This window comes from Panthera leo, chromosome C1, assembly GCF_018350215.1.
Source record: "Panthera leo isolate Ple1 chromosome C1, P.leo_Ple1_pat1.1, whole genome shotgun sequence".
In the NCBI taxonomy this organism is placed as follows: Eukaryota; Metazoa; Chordata; class Mammalia; order Carnivora; family Felidae; genus Panthera; species Panthera leo.
In genome coordinates, this window is record NC_056686.1 from 36,956,110 (window position 1) to 36,976,098 (window position 19,989).

General features: G+C 47.0%; 2 protein-coding genes across 3 annotated transcripts in view; one reads left to right on the forward strand and one right to left on the reverse strand.

The window, feature by feature from the left end:
* LOC122226971 (cytochrome P450 4X1-like) overlaps positions 1–19,989 on the forward strand; it is a 104,851-nt gene that overhangs the window by 19,427 nt on the left and 65,435 nt on the right. The window lies entirely within an intron of this gene.
* Positions 9,356–18,680, reverse strand: LOC122226976 (cytochrome P450 4A11-like). The gene is given in 10 exon segments (XM_042951038.1): positions 9,356–9,436; positions 9,585–9,649; positions 10,938–11,123; positions 11,445–11,551; positions 12,508–12,632; positions 13,786–13,913; positions 14,878–14,901; positions 14,904–14,921; positions 15,711–15,852; positions 18,435–18,680. Coding segments are annotated over 10 exon segments (1,071 nt in total). The 5' UTR covers positions 18,630–18,680.

Below are 19,989 nucleotides of genomic sequence, written 5' to 3' on the forward strand. Positions count from 1 at the left end.
TATAGGAAAACACAATAAAGCCTGTCCTGAAAGAGTGATGTGTAGGCTGGGCCCTACGAGGGAAGGAGAAAACAAAACAGGAGAGTGGGAGCTTTAAGGGTGAATAGGAGTTCACCAGGTGGAGTGCTAGAGAAGGGGATGGGAACTAAAGGCTCATGGAGAGCCTATGAAAACATATCTGATGAGGACAATTTAATCTCTTACTTGTTCCTGATTCTCTTCTCCAAAGTCAAATTTAGGCCCAAAATTCAGAAAAATAGGAGGTTCGGGAAGATGGCGGTGTAGGAGGACGCGGGGCTCACAGCGCGTCCTGCCGATCACTTAGATTCCACCTATACCTGCCTAAAGAACCCAGAAAACCGCCAGAGGATTAGCAGAAGGGAGTCTCCGGAGTCAAGCGCAGACCAGAGGCCCACGGAAGAGGGTAGGAAGGGCGGCGAGGCGGTGCGCGCTCCACGGACTGGCGGGAGGGAGCCGGGGCGGAGGGGCGGCTCGCCGGCCAAGCAGAGCCCCCGAGTCTGGCTGGCAAAAGCGGAGGGGCCGGACGGACTGTGTTCCGACAGCAAGCGCGACTTAGCGTCTGAGAGGTCAGAAGTTAACAGCTCCGCTCGGAAAGCGGGAAGGCTGGAGGACAAAGGGAGGGAGAGCTGCTGAGCCCCCGGACGGCAGAGCTCAGCTTGGCGGGGAACAAAGGCGCTCACCAGCGCCATCTCCCCCGCCCATCCCCCAGCCAAAATCCCAAAGGGAACCAGTTCCTGCCAGGGAACTTGCTCGCTCCGCGCAAACACCCAACTCTGTGCTTCTGCGGAGCCAAACCTCCGGCAGCGGATCTGACTCCCTCCCGCTGCCACAGGGCTCCTCCTGAAGTGGATCACCTAAGGAGAAGCGAGCTAAGCCTGCCCCTCCAGCCCCCGTGCACCTTGCCTACCCACCCCAGCTAATACGCCAGATCCCCAGCAACACAAGCCTGGCAGTGTGCAAGTAGCCCAGACGGGACACGCCACCCCACAGTGAATCCCGCCCCTAGGAGAGGGGAAGAGAAGGCACACACCAGTCTGACTGTGGCCCCAGCAGTGGGCTGGGGGCAGACATCGGGTCGGACTGCGGCCCCGCCCACTAACTCCAGTTATACACCACAGCACAGGGGAAGTGCACTGCAGGTCCTCACCACGCCAGGGACTCTCCAAAATGACCAAACGGAAGAATTCCCCTCAGAAGAATCTCCAGGAAATAACAACAGCTAATGAACTGATCAAAAAGGATTTAAATAATATAACAGAAAGTGAATTTAGAATAATAGTCATAAAATTAATCGCTGGGCTTGAAAACAGTATACAGGACAGCAGAGAATCTCTTGCCACAAAGATCGAGGGACTAAGGAACAGTCACGAGGAGTTGAAAAACGCTTTAAACGAATTGCAAAACAAAATGGATTCCACGATGGCTCGGCTTGAAGAGGCAGAGGAGAGAATAGGTGAACTAGAAGATAAAGTTATGGAGAAAGAGGAAGCTGAAAGAAAGAGAGATAAAAAAATCCAGGAGTATGAGGGGAAAATTAGAGAACTAAGTGATACACTAAAAAAAAATAATATACGCATAATTGGTATCCCAGAGGAGGAAGAGAGAGGGAAGGGTGCTGAAGGGGTACTTGAACAAATTATAGCTGAGAACTTCCCTGAACTGGGGAAGGAAAAAGGCATTGAAATCCAAGAAGCACAGAGAACTCCCTTCAGACGTAACTTGAATCGATCTTCTGCACGACATATCATAGTGAAACTGGCAAAATACAAGGATAAAGAGAAAATTCTGAAAGCAGCAAGGGATAAACGTGCCCTCACATATAAAGGGAGACCTATAAGACTCGTGACTGATCTCTCCTTTGAAACTTGGCAGGCCAGAAAGGCTTGGCACGATATCTACAGTGTGCTAAACAGAAAAAATATGCAGCCGAGAATCCTTTATCCAGCAAGTCTGTCATTTAGAATAGAAGGAGAGATAAAGGTCTTCCCAAACAAACAAAAACTGAAGGAATTTGTCACCACGAAACCAGCCCTACAAGAGATCCTAAGGGGGATCCTGTGAGACAAAGTACCAGAGACATCACTACAAGCATAAAACATACAGACATCACAATGACTCTAAACCCATATCTTTCTATAATAACACTGAATGTAAATGGATTAAATGCGCCAACTAAAAGACATAGGGTATCAGAATGGATAAAAAAACAAGACCCATCTATTTGCTGTCTACAAGAGACTCATTTTAGATCTGAGGACACCTTTAGATTGAGAGTGAGGGGATGGAGAACTATTTATCATGCTCCTGGAAGCCAAAAGAAAGCTGGAGTAGCCATACTTATATCAGACAAACTAGACTTTAAATTAAAGGCTGTAACAAGAGATGAAGAAGGGCATTATATAATAATCACAGGGTCTATCCACCAGGAAGAGCTAACTATTATAAATGTCTATGCGCCAAATACCCGAGCCCCCAGATATATAAAACAATTACTCATAAACATAAGCAACCTTATTGATAAGAATGTGGTCATCGCAGGGGACTTTCACACCCCACTTACAGAAATGGATAGATCATCTAGACACACAGTCAATAAAGAAACAAGGGCCCTGAATGATACATTGGATCAGATGGACTTGACAGATATATTTAGAACTCTGCATCCCAAAGCAACAGAATATACTTTCTTCTCGAGTGCACATGGAACATTCTCCAAGATAGATCATATACTGGGTCACAAAACAGCCCTTCATAAGTTTACAAGAATTGAAATTATACCATGCATACTTTCAGACCACAATGCTATGAAGCTTGAAATCAACCACAGGAAAAAGTCTGGAAAACCTCCAAAAGCATGGAGGTTAAAGAACACCCTACTAACGAATGAGTGGGTCAACCAGGCAATTAGAGAAGAAATTAAAACATATATGGAAACAAACGAAAATGAAAATACAACAATCCAAACGCTTTGGGATGCAGCGAAGGCAGTCCTGAGAGGAAAATACATTGCAATCCAGGCCTATCTCAAGAAACAAGAAAAATCCCAAATACAAAATCTAACAGCACACCTAAAGGAAATAGAAGCAGAACAGCAAAGGCAGCCTAAACCCAGCAGAAGAAGAGAAATAATAAAGATCAGAGCAGAAATAAACAATATAGAATCTAAAAAAACTGTAGAGCAGATCAACGAAACCAAGAGTTGGTTTTTTGAAAAAATAAACAAAATTGACAAACCTCTAGCCAGGCTTCTCAAAAAGAAAAGGGAGATGACCCAAATAGATAAAATCATGAATGAAAATGGAATGATTACAACCAATCCCTCAGAGATACAAACAATTATCAGGGAATACTATGAAAAATTATATGCCAGCAAATTGGACAACCTGGAAGAAATGGACAAATTTCTAAACACCCACACTCTTCCAAAACTCAATCAGGAGGAAATAGAAAGCTTGAACAGACCCATAACCAGCGAAGAAATTGAATCGGTTATCAAAAATCTCCCAACAAATAAGAGTCCAGGTCCAGATGGCTTCCCAGGGGAGTTCTACCAGACATTTAAAGCAGAGATAATACCTATCCTTCTCAAGCTATTCCAAGAAATAGAAAGGGAAGGAAAACTTCCAGGCTCATTCTATGAAGCCAGTATTACTTTGATTCCTAAACCAGACAGAGACCCAGTAAAAAAAGAGAACTACAGGCCAATATCCCTGATGAATATGGATGCAAAAATTCTTAATAAGATACTAGCAAATCGAATTCAACAGCATATAAAAAGAATTATTCACCATGATCAAGTGGGATTCATTCCTGGGATGCAGGGCTGGTTCAACATTCGCAAATCGATCAACGTGATACATCACATTAACAAAAAAAAAGAGAAGAATCATATGATCCTGTCAATCGATGCAGAAAAGGCCTTTGACAAAATCCAGCACCCTTTCTTAATAAAAACCCTTGAGAAAGTCGGGATAGAAGGAACATACTTAAAGATCATAAAGGCCATTTATGAAAAGCCCACAGCTAACATCATCCTCAACGGGGAAAAACTGAGAGCTTTTTCCCTGAGATCAGGAACACGACAGGGATGCCCACTCTCAACGCTGCTGTTTAATATAGTGCTGGAAGTTCTAGCATCAGCAATCAGACAACAAAAGGAAATCAAAGGCATCAAAATTGGCAAAGATGAAGTCAAGCTTTCGCTTTTTGCAGATGACATGATATTATACATGGAAAATCCGATAGACTCCACCAGAAGTCTGCTAGAACTGATACATGAATTCAGCAAAGTTGCAGGATACAAAATCAATGTGCAGAAATCAGTTGCATTCTTATACACTAACAATGAAGCAACAGAAAGACAAATGAAGAAACTGATCCCATTCACAGTGGCACCAAGAAGCATAAAATACCTAGGAATAAATCTAACCAAAGATGTAAAAGATCTGTATGCTGAAAACTATAGAAAGCTTATGCAGGTAATTGAAGAAGATATAAAGAAATGGAAAGACATTCCCTGCTCATGGATTGGAAGAATAAATATTGTCAAAATGTCAATACTACCCAAAGCTATCTACACATTCAATGCAATCCCAATCAAAATTGCACCAGCATTCTTCTCGAAACTAGAACAAGCAATCCTAAAATTCATATGGAACCACAAAAGGCCCCGAATAGCCAAAGTAATTTTGAAGAAGAAGACCAAAGCAGGAGGCATCACAATCCCAGACTTTAGCCTCTACTACAAAGCTGTCATCATCAAGACAGCATGGTATTGGCATAAAAACAGACACATAGACCAATGGAATAGAATAGAAACCCCAGAACTAGACCCACAAACGTATGGCCAACTCATCTTTGACAAAGCAGGAAAGAACATCCAATGGAAAAAAGACAGTCTCTTTAACAAATGGTGCTGGGAGAACTGGACAGCAACATGCAGAAGGTTGAAACTAGACCACTTTCTCACACCATTCACAAAAATAAACTCAAAATGGATAAAGGACCTGAATGTGAGACAGGAAACCATCAAAACCTTAGAGGAGAAAGCAGGAAAAGACCTCTCTGACCTCAGCCGTAGCAACCTCTTACTCGGCACATCCCCAAAGGCAAGGGAATTAAAAGCAAAAGTGAATTACTGGGACCTTATGAAGATAAAAAGCTTCTGCACAGCAAAGGAAACAACCAACAAAACTAAAAGGCAACCAACGGAATGGGAAAAGATATTTGCAAATGACACATCGGACAAAGGGCTAGTATCCAAAATCTATAAAGAGCTCATCAAACTCCACACCCGAAAAACAAATAACCCAGTGAAGAAATGGGCAGAAAACATGAATAGACACTTCTCTAAAGAAGACATCCGGATGGCCAACAGGCACATGAAAAGATGTTCAACATCGCTCCTTATCAGGGAAATACAAATCAAAACCACACTCAGATACCACCTCACGCCAGTCAGAGTGGCCAAAATGAAGAAATCAGGAGACTATAGATGCTGGAGAGGATGTGGAGAAACAGGAACCCTCTTGCACTGTTGGTGGGAATGCAAATTGGTGCAGCCGCTCTGGAAAGCAGTGTGGAGGTTCCTCAGAAAATTAAAAATAGAACTACCCTATGACCCAGCAATAGCACTGCTAGGAATTTATCCAAGGGATACAGGAGTACTGATGCATAGGGGCACCTGTACCCCAATGTTTATAGCGGCACTCTCAACAATAGCCAAATTATGGAAAGAGCCTAAATGTCCATCAACTGATGAATGGATAAAGAAATTGTGGTTTATATACACAATGGAATACTACGTGGCAATGAGAAAAAATGAAATATGGCCTTTTGTAGCAACATGGATGGAACTGGAGAGTGTGATGCTAAGTGAAATAAGCCATACAGAGAAAGACAGATACCATATGGTTTCACTCTTATGTGGATCCTGAGAAACATAACAGAAACCCATGGGGGAGGGAAAGGAAAAAAAAAAAAAAAAAAAAAAAAAAAAAAGAGGTTAGAGTGGGAGAGAGCCAAAGCATAGAGACTGTTAAAAACTGAGAACAAACTGAGGGTTGATGGGGGGTGGGAGGGAGGGCAGGGTGGGAGGGAGGGCAGGGTAGGTGATGGGTATTGAGGAGGGCACCTTTTGGGATAAGCACTGGGTGTTGTATGGAAACCAATTTGACAGTAAATTTCATATATTAAAAAATTAAAAAAAAATAAAAAAAATAAAAAAAAAAAAAAAAAAAAAAAAAAAAACAAAATTCAGAAAAATAAAAACAAAATATCTTCATGAGGATTTCTTTTTTTTTTTAATTTTTTTTTCAACGTTTTTTATTTATTTTTGGGACAGAGAGAGACAGAGCATGAACAGGGGAGGGGCAGAGAGAGAGGGAGACACAGAATCGGAAACAGGCTCCAGGCTCCGAGCCATCAGCCCAGAGCCTGACACGGGGCTCGAACTCACGGACCGCGAGATCGTGACCTGGCTGAAGTCGGACGCTTAACCGACTGCGCCACCCAGGCGCCCCTTCATGAGGATTTCTTTAGAAGACACCCTCCATGAGTCCCCTTTTCCTTCTGCCCTGTTCCTCACCCATCTCACTGTAACTCCAAAGTCCTTCTCTTTTGCCCAACTTCATGATAGGAGATTCATTAAACAACCCACAGCACTGGAATTCCTCTCCCCCCTAAATCGGGGCTCCTGTCCAAACCCAGGGGTATGTAACCACTTTACTCATTCCTCTCAACCTTGCCCAAGTTCTGTGGTTACTTCCCATTCTCTCTGGTCCCAGCCAAGGGAATTTGGACGCTACTCCTTCCCTTACTTGGCCCAGCACCAGTTTTGCACCTAGCACACCTGGACAACCTGTGGAGGGAGGTTGGAAGTGGGATACTTGGAGCAGAATTCTGTGTGTCAGTCTGTCTTTTCCTTTCTGAATCTTCGATTTCCTCTATATAGTTGGGCACATATACTTGTAAATAGCTAACATTTACTGACTGCTTACTATGTCCTAGGCACTGAGCAAAAAATATTATATATTTTATCCACAACCATTCTAACACAGATTTTTTAAATGTTTATTTATTTTAGAGAGAGAGAGAGAGAGAGAGAGAGAGAGAGAAAGCCAAGTGGGAGAAAGGCAGAGAGAGTGGGAGACAGAATTGGAAGTGTGATCTGCTCTGACAGTAGAGAGTACAATGTGGGCTTCCAACTCATGAACCATGAGATCATGACTTAGGCCGAAGTCGGATGCTTAACCAACTGAGCAACCCAGGTGCCCCAACCTGAAACAGATTTTTTCAAATAAATGTCAAAATCTGAACGAGAAAACCAAGGCACCCAGAGCTTAGTTGCCTTTCCAGCGTCAATATACTGGTAAGAGGGAGAGCCAGTGTTCAAAGCCAGGCAGTCTGGCCCCAGTCCCTTAAGGGGCTAAGTTTGTGTCATTTGGGAAACCAGCAAGACAAAACAGTACAGGACAGACCAGGGCACAGGAAGAATAACGACAGGAGAGGCCAGACAGGCTAGAGGACAGGTGCGTAATTGAGAGTTACATGCACAGTCAGGGCTACAGCCGAGTAGGAGGAGGGTAACAGAAAACTAGTAGGGTCTTAGAAAAGGGTGAGACAGAGAAGGGCAGACAGTCTGATGGGAAAGAGGGGGAGATCATGGAGGTTGTGAGGGAGGCAGAAGACAGGGGACAGGAGACACAGACAGGAAGACAGGATGGCAGGCAGGAGGTTCTCGGGCTCATCCTTGTCTGCACAGATTTTAGAGGAGCTTCCTGAGATGCAGGTGGATCCCATTCTTGGACTTCAACACAATTCTTAGCCAGGGAACAGGGACCCTGGAAGGATCTGGCACCAGCTCAAAGCGGAGCAGGGTCAGGGCCACCGCCACCTTCATCTCGTTCATGGCAAACTGCTTCCCGATGCAGTTCCTGGGTCAGGGAGGGAAAAGGAAATGAGAAGTGGCCTCAATCCTCTTGCTGGGAACAGCACATGCAGGGCCCTCCTGCATGGGTCCGGCCCCGATCCCTTTCCTTATAGGATACACACACATCTCGACCCAAGCCTTGCTTCACACTCTGCCCCTGACCTTTGACAAAGCTTACAGTCTTCCAGGACTAACTCCTACTCCTACCTCTGCTGTCGGCAGGCCTAAAATCCTTTTACAAGAGGGTCACCTCCCTGAGCCGCACAGGCAAGTAATGTGATTTCTGGCAGTGTTGTCTGGCCCTCTTCTGTCTCCACTGGCAGCCACACATCTTCCACCAATATCTAAGAGGAAGGACTCATTCCCAGGGAGAAACCAGATCCTAGAGCCAATACCTGCAAATATAATCAGCTCTAAGCCCGTTCTGTGAAAGTGGATTCACTATTTGAAGAATTGATAGATTTATGTATTCAGAAAAAAACTTGTTTCTAGTAACTCTTGGAAAGTTTCCTGAAGTTACTATTTAGAGGACAATTTCAGCAGCATCGGAGGATTTCACAAAAGCCACTCTGGAGAACAGTCACCCAGCTCCACGGCCCCTTCAAGTCTGCTTTATGTTTTATACTCCAGGAAACTTTCAAATACCATGTGTCATGTATAAAACAGAGGCTTTTCTCTCAAAAGCAGTTTAATGTCTTCATTTGCATACATTTGCCCACTCAGCGTTGGACTGAGTGTAATATTAATGTGTGTAGAGCCCAGATCATATATACTGATTTGACAACTGGGAAAATTGTCAAGTACATGACCATTACCATGTATTCAAGAATTCTTTTGGATAGATGCAAACATAACAGCCACACAGATTAGTCGAATACTTCATGAAACCCTTAAGAGGCTACAGTAACCATCCCCACGTATGACTTAAATATTTGAGATATGCAAGGCAGCTGAGAATGGACACACATGCAAAGAAGTCAGTGGTTCAGTGCAGGGACAGAATGGTGAGTTGAGTAGGAAAGGCTGGTTTGAGAATGTGCACAAAAGAAGTCTATTGATTCCATCCAAACTTTGAAATCAACAGCAGTTGAAAATTAACATGTGAGAAAATCTATCGGGCAAAGTCGTACTCATACAGTGAATCAAATACCAGAATGCAGTGAGCTTTGGATCATCCACTGACACTGAATTGTAGCTACAGGTTAGGTATGAGTGATGGGTCAAAGTCTCCAGGTCATGTGGTGCTTACCAACTTTTCTTTTGTAAATAGACAGGGATACACCTTTTTCCTAGCACAGAGACATGTAACGGCATATCTGTAGGCACCCATATTAACATAGGAAGTCACAAACATCAGGTATATACCCAGAAAATAGCCCCCAATCCCATCTTGGTACAAGTAACTCACCTTGCTCCTCCTGAGAAGGGCAAGAAAGCATGGCTGTGTCGGGCAGAACCCGGTGCAAACCATGAAGGGTCAAACTCCTGCAGAGGAAGCACCAGGACTAGGACAGGTGTGGTCAAGCCTCTCCTTCCTATCAACCAGCCACCAGATGGACCACCCAGAGGTGGGACAGCAGGATGCATTGGTCTGGAGAGCTCATCCCAGCCCCTCCTCCCAAGGCCATCATACCTCTGGGTTTGGCCACACATTCGGGTTGTGGTGAAGGGCATAAATGGAGAGGGACACCTGGAATCCTGTGGGACAGAAGAGAGAAGACGGATCATATCTACGCCACAAAGAGTCATGTGCATGCACCAACAGCCTGGAAGCCACAGTGAAAGCCACTGCTCATCATTGTGAGTGGAATGACTGTGTTGCAAGAGAGATGGGGTGGACAAGGAAAGCACCTGTACACTAATTACTAGAGAACCATGCCTGGGCTGAGAAGTAGGAAAGAACAGGAGGCTTACTTTTTGGAACAACTCAAGTGACAGAAAACTCACATTTATCAAGTAGCATCCATAGGCCCTTGGGTAATATGCATGAACTCATTCAATCCTCACAACAACCCTCCAGTGAAGGCATTCATGTCCCTATTGTCCATATCAGGCACCTTGAGCCTCAGAGAAGCTAAGCAATTTTCCTATAACCGCACAGCTAGGGTGTGGCAGGCCTGGAGTTCAGATCAGAGGTGAGCCAAGGGTGGCCTCCAACCGTGACTGGGTTCTCAGATCTGGTCATCAGGTGCTCTCTGCCATCAATCTGAGGGCTCCCCACAGACTGGACTGTCAAAATAATGATGGTGGATTTCCTGAAGTGCTTCAATGACTTGACCTCACAGGGAAGGAAAAACAGCTCTGTCTGGCCCAGTGGGATTGTCTCTCCAGCCATCAAATCTCTGGATATTAGAAGTTTATGCTAATTTTGAAGCCCCCCTCCTGAAGCCAACACCTCCTTGTAGAGAATGCAATGCATTGAGTCATTATTATTTTAACTGGCCTGTATATAGTATTTTGCCTTTGTTACAAAGGAGTTATCTAAACATTGTGTAAAATCCTGAGGATATTCAAATAGATGTGTCTGTGAACAGAATTGGTCCACGAGTTCTGACTTGGAGTCAGGAATTGGAGTATGTAGTTTTAAATCAGAGAATGTCAGTGCCTTCAATGGGAGTGCTGTAGCATCACAAACCAATGGAATCTCACGGTAATAGAATGTTTTTCCTTGGTAAGAGTAGAAACTTAGGATTCTATGCATTTGAGATCTTAGAATTGAGATGCACCTTACAGGTTATTTGAGAGAATTAACAAAAATAGAAAATATTCTCCATAGATAGGAAGAGGAACTAACCTTTACGACACTTTGGCAGTTCTCTGGCTCTGTGTCAGGCATTTTCTCTCCTCATCCAAACCAGAGAGTAAGTGTCCATTTATTGATGAAAAATGAAGACCAGACATATTCAGAACTACCCCGGGACATGCAAATTTCTGACCTCCCATGTGCTCCTGCAGAACTGATGCACGAGTGTGCTGACCTTCATACCTTTGGGTAAGGAGTGTCCATCAGGGAAGGTGATGGGCTTGTTGAGGTCTCTGTTGATGCCTGGAACTGGTGGGTAGAGTCGCAGTGCTTCCTTGATGCACATGGTGGTGTAGGGCATCTGGTCTAGGTGGTCCCTGAAACAAAGCTATCCTGAAGGGCAGGCAAGATGCTGGCAAGCAGGGAATTCTCCAGTTGGGTGGACTAGGCTCTCCTATCTCGTGAGCACTCACCAGGTGATGGAGGCACCATCCCCCAGCAGGATCTGGATCTCCTGCCGGCACATTTGCTGATGCTCAGGGTGTGTGGCCAGGGTATAGAGGACCCAGGAGATGCCACTGGCTGTGGTGTCATGGCCCTCAAACATGGACGTGTCCACTTCGGCACGGAGGTCCTTGTCAGACAAGCTGCTGCCGTCCTCCGTCTGAGAGGAAATGGTGACACAGCAGGGTTTGTCTCTCTCCTCCAAGCTTGTGGGCAAAGCGTCAGGCCTCCCCTGCTCACACTCACTCTGGCAAAGAGGAGGATGTCCAGGAAGTCCAAGTGCCTCTTGCTCCTGACCTTCTCCAGAGCTCCCTCCTCCTGCAGCTGAGCCTTCCTCAGCTTGATCACTCGGTCTGTCCCAGAACAGTGTTCCCAGGCAGAGCTGAGAGCTCTGGGTGCCCAGACACAGCCACCCACCTTAGCCCACCTGCTGCCTGTATCCTGGCCTGGGTGCCATTTTGATCAGGAGGAAAGTGGTAATGGGTGTGCATGTCATGGTGAGAGCTGGGGCACCATGTGCTTGTGTGTTGGGCACCCCTCAACAGGACAGCCCAGGGAGGCTCTGCTTGAATGCTGCTGGCAGGGGGTCTCATTCAACCTTCACCCATGTGCTGACACATGTCAGCTCCTGCACAGCACTGGCATCCTAACACCTGCACCAGGGGGGTACCCAGTGTGGGTGTGTCCCAGCCCCTGAAGTGGCTCAAGGGGGGATAGGGCTTTGCTTGAGTGTTCAGTGCCTGTCCCTTTGAGATGTGTCCAGTGAAGGAGGGAGCCACCCAGGGGTCAGAGTCCAACCTGTGTGTCGATGGGCTAGCTGGCAGGCCCGGTGATTCCAGCGGCCTTCAGGGGTCAGCTTGTAGATGATGTCATTCTGGTGGAAAGCATTCCTCACTCGGGAAAAAAACAGGTTGCTCAGATCTTGAATGGCCTGGATGTAGGACTGGGAGATCCTAAATGGGGAGGATGCAGAAGGGCCTTGATGGAAGGAGACTTCTGCCCTGAAGTGGATTTGGGGATGTGAGTGAGGGTTCCTCAGTCAGTGGGACAGGCAACTTGAGGCATTCGCACTTTCTGTCTTAATACCCTCAAGACCCTCAGCCCTTTGTGAGGGACACTGTAGCCAGGCTTTTCCATATGGCAGGGACCTGGGATCTGTGCCTAATGAAGGTGTGCTGTGGGCTGAATTTGACTGTGGTCTGGGGCACTCTGCAGAATGTGGCTGTCTGTGCTTGGAAAGACCCCAACTGCTCTACTTACCTCTCAGCATGATAGGAGATAGGACCCAGAAACTGAGGATTTCACTGACCTCTCTGCTTGGTGGCTGCCCTTGTAGCTGAAGGCACACTTCATAATGGTGCCCAAGGTCATCAAGGAGACATGCTCAAAAATCTCCAGATATGAGTTCTGTCTGATGAGGTCCTCCCACTTGTCCTGTGTTGGAGGGACACATTAATCCTCTACTCCTCCAGAAGGCCCATGCGCTCTCTGTAAATATTCTGATGAGATGTCCTCACCTTCTAAAGTGGATGTGTTTTAACATTTTTTTAATGTTTATTCTTGAGACAGATAGAGACAGAGTGTGAACGGTGGAGGTGCAGAGAGAGAGGGAGACACAGAATCAGAAGCTGGTCCAGGCTCCAAGCTGTCAGCACAAAGCCCGACATGGGGCTTGATCTCACAAACTGTGAGATCATGACCTGAGCTGAAGTCAGACGTTTAACCGACCGAGCCTCGCAGATACCCCAGATGTGTTTTAACAATTTGGGAACATACAGCAAATATGTGTTTGTAATGTGATGAGTTTTTTCTCAAAAACTTTTGTTATGTAAGTAATCACTATCTCCTACAAGTTAGGAGCAATTTATGGTGCTAATAACCTTTAGCAGACCGGAAAACAATGTTTCCAAGGGGACAAGGGGTGAATCTTCTCTCTCCTGTGATTGATCTAGACACGAGAAAAAAAAGGTGAAGTCCCACATTAGGTAGCAAGTGTCAAGGCAAAAGAAAAGTAATGGGCCAGTACCAGGATTCCTAAGTAAAGGTATCAGGGACTGTTCAACAAATGTCAGCTCATCACAGTTTGTGAGACAGGGTCCTGCTCAGAAGTGATATTAGGGCATGATCCAGCCCTGGGTTTTGAGATCCGGTCTCCACTTCCCTTCATGAAGTGGTGAAAATCTATGCAGAAGCTTTTGCCCCAAGGCTAGTGCCCACCTCAGTGACATCCTGGGGTGTTCACCTGTAAATGAAGCTGCTACTGCCCAGGCCAGCCAGGGCCACTTGTCCTGTTGTCCAGGGGGATTGACTGCTCTTCCTATCCAAGCTGAAGACATAAAGTGGGAGGAGAAGGGACCCTGGATCCACCATGACTGTCTCTTCTGTGGGCAATGAGCACAGAGTGGAGGCAAGCCTGGGTACTTTCTTTTCCCTCCCTCATTGGGGTACCCGGTCTCATAGTAAAGTATAAGTGCATGATTTTTAGGGCGGTGCCTGATTGATGTCTCCAGGACACATCTGCCTGAGAGTGGGCTCTGTGAACTATGCTGTGGGTGTGAGTGTGCAGGTGAGCGTAGGATGGACTTACCAGCATCACATGGACAGAGTCGGCCATGAGCCACACGTAGGGCTTCAGGATGTCATAGTGGAAGGCTGGGGTCAGCATCCGCCGGTGCTGGAACCACTTCTGCCCATTCAACAGGAGCAAACTGTACCCTGGGCCACAATGGGGCTGTGTTGGAAGGGATCTCCCAAGAGTTGTCCAGGGTATTTGGGAGGAACCCAGAGTGTGAGATGAAGGGCATCCTGGGTGAGGCAGGGAAGGCCAGTGCACGTCGGGAAAGTAAATTTCCAAGAGCTGGTTCACAGCAAGTGGTCATGACAGCAGAGAGATCAAGATGGAAACTGAGTGGGGTGCGAGTCTTAGAAGGACTTTGGTGAAAAGTGAGGTTGACATCATTTCCGAGGACTGAGAAGTGTTGTGGAAGAGGCTGAGCTGCAGGAGGGCTCTCCCCACCATTAGGAAGTGTTTCATCAGAAGGAGAGAATGGACATATGAGGAGTTTAAGATATAAAACGGATGAACATAAGGGAAGGGAAGCAAAAATAATATAAAAACAGGGAGGGGGACTTAGAAGGACTTTGGTGAAAAGTGAGGTTGACATCATTTCCGAGGACTGAGAAGTGTTGTGGAAGAGGCTGAGCTGCAGGAGGGCTCTCCCCACCATTAGGAAGTGTTTCATCAGAAGGAGAGAATGGACATATGAGGAGTTTAAGATATAAAACGGATGAACATAAGGGAAGGGAAGCAAAAATAATATAAAAACAGGGAGGGGAACAAAAACCTAAGAGACTCTTAAATGTGGAGAACAAACAGAGGGTTACTGGAGGGGTTGTGGGAGGAGGGATGGGCTAAATGGTAAGAGGCATTAAGGATTCTACTCCTGAAATCATTGTTGCACTATATGCTAACAAACATAGATTTAAATTAAAAAATATATTAAATAAAAAGCCCTTAAAAAAGAAAGATAAAAAGAAGAGAATGGAGAGGATGGAGCTCCATTCAGTGATGAGGGTGTGACTGTGGTTCCGGTCACCTCTTGTTTAATCTGGGCCGAATGGATAGTTTTTGGCAAGCCTAACCAGAAGGTGGACTGTAGTCCTGATTCCATGTACTTACCTATCCAGGGAGCCAGGAATCTGGAGGGTCATGACGCTTTGGGTCTGAAAAGTACAAGGGGCATTACAGAAAACTGGAGGGAACTGAGGAGGCAGCTATGGTCCAGGCCATTGGCCTCCATCCCTTCCTGAGGACTGTAAGCTGGCAGTTTGTTTCCATCCACTTCCCCCTTGCCTCCCAACCATGAATCTTGTTTCTTTCTTGATAGTCACTGTAGGCTCATGATGACAGACTCAGTGTCTATAGCATAGCCTCAACGAGGATTTTGAATCAGCAAGAAATATAACTGCTGTCCTCAGTGCCACTGAAAAGACAGTAGCTGGTGTGTATTTTTAAATGATGACCCAGGATTTCCATGACATAGCATGGGCAACAGATAGGGTTCCAAATCCCAGCCATCATGGATAGCAAATTGTCTTTAAAATCTGGGATCATATAAGTTTGGGGAAGGAAGGAAGGAAGGAAGGAAGGAAGGAAGGAAGGAAGGAAAAGAAAAGAGAAAATAAAAGAAAGAAAGGTAGAGGGAAGGAAGGGAAGGAAGGGAGAGAGAAGGAAGGAAAGGAAGGCAAGAACAGAAAGAAGGGAGACAAAAAAGAAAAGAAAAGAGAGAAGGAAAGAAAGAAAGAAAGAAAGAAAGAAAGAAAGAAAAAGAAAATTGTAAGCATTCCATCTAAGTATCTATATTTGGCCTTATGCTGGCTTGTGGGCTAGAAGGATGGTTGCTGGAGGGTACTGAAGGCTGAGCCATGACTCTTTTCCAGAATTTCATAGTCCCCAAAGAATGTACCCAAGAGGGAAGAGCCGTAGCAGAAGTCATGTGGGATAGTTCTCACCTGATCGCCCCAGGATCACCTTCATGTAGTCTGGGTCATAGACTTCAAGGATAACTTTGTTCCCCCATAGCCAGCGAGGACTGGCGCATGGGTATTTCTCTGCCCTTTTCTGAAGCTTTTGTAGCTCTTGGCCATCTTGGAACTGTAACCGAGGGAAAGACAAGTCAATAAAACCTTCCTCTTTAGGTGCACTGCTTAGAGTGGTGGTGGCAGGTAGGCTGGCCCCAGGGTGATAGTTCTAGATATCCACAGTGCTTAAGAATTTGTAACTGTTTCTGATGAGACAGGTTCTGATCTAGATTCCACATTCAGTGAACTTATGTTCTAGTGTGGGGTGGAGTTGGGGAAGAGAATCAGGCCTTAGAGTCTGAAGTGTTCTTCAATTACTTAAGGGGCCTGCTCTGTGCTCCCAGGTCATGGCCACCATTGGGCTACACTTCTCCTTAGATCCAGTGCCGTGACCATCCAGTGGGAACCTCTTACCACAAAGCTATGTTACTTTGTCCACCACGATGCCCTCAACCTGCACAGCAGGGGCCCTGGGTCCTGTTTCTGCCCAGTGACATGCCTCCATTCTGATCATATGCTCTCCTCCTCTAGGGGACCCCAAGGAGCCAAATGGTGCCATGCCCAGCTATTCCCCTCTCTGGGCCATTCTGAGGGCCACTGATCTGTCAGCTGACTGGACAAACACGTGGGGCTGCGATCTGTCCCTGAGCAGGTCTGGCCAGGGCCAGGTGACAATCTTGTAGAAGAGACATTGCCCACAGTGGCAATGGCAGTGGCAGTTACTCTGTCAGTAAATACCCAATGTCCAGTGGCCTTCAGCCTATGACCACTCAATGCAGGCTATGCTCCACTAAAGCTGCAGCCACAAAAAATGTCCCCCAAGGGAGGCACAAGGACAGAAGGAGGACAGAAACTAAAGGGGCAGCGCAGACAATGGTCAGGTGTTGTGGCTCTGCTACTAGAAGTCAGGCTGAGACAGGGGAGGAAAGATGGGGCTGTTGACTCACCTCCTTCCCACCCTGCAGTTCCCCTTTCATAGTTCCTGGTGGATTTCACCCCTAGGTAGTGCAGTGAGTTTGTGGACCCACAGCATGCTTGTCCTTCGTAGGCATTACGTTATTTCCAATTTTTATCAATTATGCAGGTTAGAATGACTTGCTTGAGACCGTAATCATCAGCATCATCATCCCCACTTTACAGAGGAGGAAACAGAGGCATAGAGTATGTGGCAGAGCTAGGATAAAATCTACGGAGCTTGGCTCAGAGACCACATGCTTCCCTGTCCCAATTGTGACTTGTCACCTTGCCTGAAGGTCAGCTTTAACTCACCTCAGGTGGCATTCTAACTCCTGACTTAGCCAATAACAGAGGAATTGAATAAAGGAAGGTTTCAGATAGAATTATAAAAACAAGAAATATTTGGCTACAGTATCTGATAGGTCAGCAGCCGATGAGAGATGATTGGGCACCGGGAGTAATATTCGATATGTAGCAGAACCTGTCTGCTTACAGAGTCTACATACAGTCAGTTAATGGGAAAGTCACTGGAGCAAGTTTTTTAGTTCCTTATGTCAAATCCCAGCTTGGGAAGGTGACAACTGCATCTAACAAAAGGTCCCAATTTCTCCAACTGGACAAATAATCTGGAAGTCATTAGTGCAACAATGCACAGGAAGGAACTGGGGTCTGGCTGTCTCCCTGTGGCTGACATGAAGTTTCCATCTCTGGCGCCACTAGGTTGAAATCACTCTGCCTCTTTCTCTGAGAAGAGACCGGTCTCCGCTCTCTACAACACCCCATCTCCTAGGCTTGTTCAATCCACACCCACCAGTGAGCCCCTCTCCAAGTGTCCCCCTTCCTGTAACTCTCCCTTGGGGACCAGTGCTGACAGAACGGGCTGGGTAGGTGCTGTCTCCCACCCAGTCACCCCAAGCTGCTCCTTCCTCTGTCACTGCACAACCTGAGTCAAGCATCCCTTGGGGTCAGCTCTGCGCTGGCCACCGGGGTACTGGAAGGAGGTGACATCCTCAGCCCATGGATTACATGGCGCCGGGTTAGGGGAATGAGATCTGATGTGGAAGCAGATTCTGTTAATGGTGGAACTCAGTGTGAGTGCTCTTTACCTGCCCCATCCTGGGAACCTTCTCCTGTGTGCCAGTGACTTGTCAGGGTTGTAGCACTGAAACCACCAGTCTGGAACATCCACAGTCTCAGGCACCCAACCTGGTTGTTCCCTACACCTGACGTGATCCCCAGTCCAGCAGTTGACCCTGTTTTCCTGTAATCTGACACCTTCTGGGATTCCTGTCTATGGTCTGCATAGGTTGGGAAACCACTAATGTCTGAGTCCCAGGCATCTCAGGGCCAGGCTGAGAGGATGGGGTTGAGTGGCTGGGCAGGGAAGCATCAGGAAGCCTGTTCTGAGAGAAGAGGCAGGGCTGCTCAGCCTGAAGGGGAAGACTCTGGAAGGAGCAGCCATTGTCCTCAAAGAGCAAAGCTGCACCACAGCCTGCAGAACTGCCTAACGAAAGAAGGCACCAGCACAGGCTTCCTTGGAGGGCCTGAGCTCCAGGGTTGGGGCACCGAGGTCTGAGAGGTAAGCTAGACCCACGTGCTGTCACACAAGAAGCCTGTGGGATGCTTCTGCTGACCAGGAGGATACTCTGAGAATCCAGGCCCACTCTGTCCCCCCATTCCCAACCAGCCCCTTCCTACCTCCTGAATGTGCCCAAAGAGCCAGTGGGAAGGAGGGGATGGGAAGTGCTGGACTGCTTTGAGCAGCCACTGCCTGTGCAGGTAGAGCTGTGCTGCCTTGAGCAACAGCAGAGCGAAGCCTAGCAAGGAGGCCACTTGTAGGAGCCCAGAGACACCGTCCAGGGGTCTGGTGAAGCTCAGCACAGAGACACTCATGGTGCAGGGACAGCTGGATCCATTGGCTATTCCTGAATGTGGCTGACCTCCCCTGAGCACCCCAGCCTTGTCAGTCCAAGGACGATTGCCCTGCCCACAGAGAGGGAGGGGAAATGGAGGGGGCAGAGGTTAACTGGGCCTCCAGAGTTCATTAACTGAGAGAATCCACCTTGGGAACCAGTGGGAGGAAAGCTTTCCCAGCAGACAGCAACAGTGGCTGGCAAACTCCCACTTGCCCTTCTCCCAATTATTCATCCAATATTTCAGGAGCACCCCTAAGTGTCAGGTGTACTGAGTGCCACAACACAGCTGCCTGCAAACAGACATGAACCCTGACAGCAAGAAGACCGCAGTCCAGTTTCCGAGTTCAGAACGTGTGGTTGGTTGGCTTATTCTCCCTTATCAGAGAGCAGAAGTCTTACAGGGAGCTACTGTGATGTGGCCACAAGAGCACTGCCATTGAGAGTGCCAGCTGGGATTAGAATCAGGGGTTCTCCCGACCACCTGCTTCAGCTGCCTCAGCAATGTTCCCCATGCTTGTCACTGTCCACCCACCAGTTGTGCCTGGAGCGGACTCTGCTGGCAGACAGAGCACCGGCCCTAGACTCAGATCCCCAGCCCCATGGCACGCTCCTGACATAGGAAGCCAGCAATGTAGACTACTTGAACCTTGGTTTCTCCTTCTGGAAGGTGGGGTAATTGTCCCTTTCCCAAATTACCCCCAAGTTCCTTCCTCCAAAGTCCTCCTTTCTCGACTTCATGACAGGAGATTCATCACACAACCCTTGGACCAGAGTTCTTTCCTGCTTCCCCTAAATCCTGGGCTCCTGTCCAAACCCTAGGGGACATAATCACATTATCCATTCCCCTCAACTTAGTATGGTTACCTTCCATCCCTCTGTGGCCCTTGGTCAGAGACTTTGGAGCCAGACAATTTCCCTTACTTGGCCCAGCACCAGCTGGAGAGAGCCTGGAAGTAGGACAGCCTGGGTGCAATTCTGGGGGTCATTCTGTCTTTGCCTCCCAGAGTCCTCGGTTTCCTCTATATGGTGAGCACATAATGCTTGGTGTAGCTAACATTTAGTGAGCACTTAGTATGTTCTAGGCACTGAGAAAGTAACCTTAGAGGTTTTCTCCACAACAACCCTACAGAATAGACTTAACAAAAATCCTCAAGTCGAAGTGAGAAAACCATGACATAAAGAGCTTAGTTGTCTGTCCAGAGTCACCCTACTGGTAAGAGGGAGAGCCGGCATTCAGTCCAGGAAGTCCTGCCCCAGAGACTTTGCTGTGAACCATTTGTTGAAAACCAGGCTCCAGCCCACAGGTGGCAACGCCCAAACGCTGCAGGGGACATTTC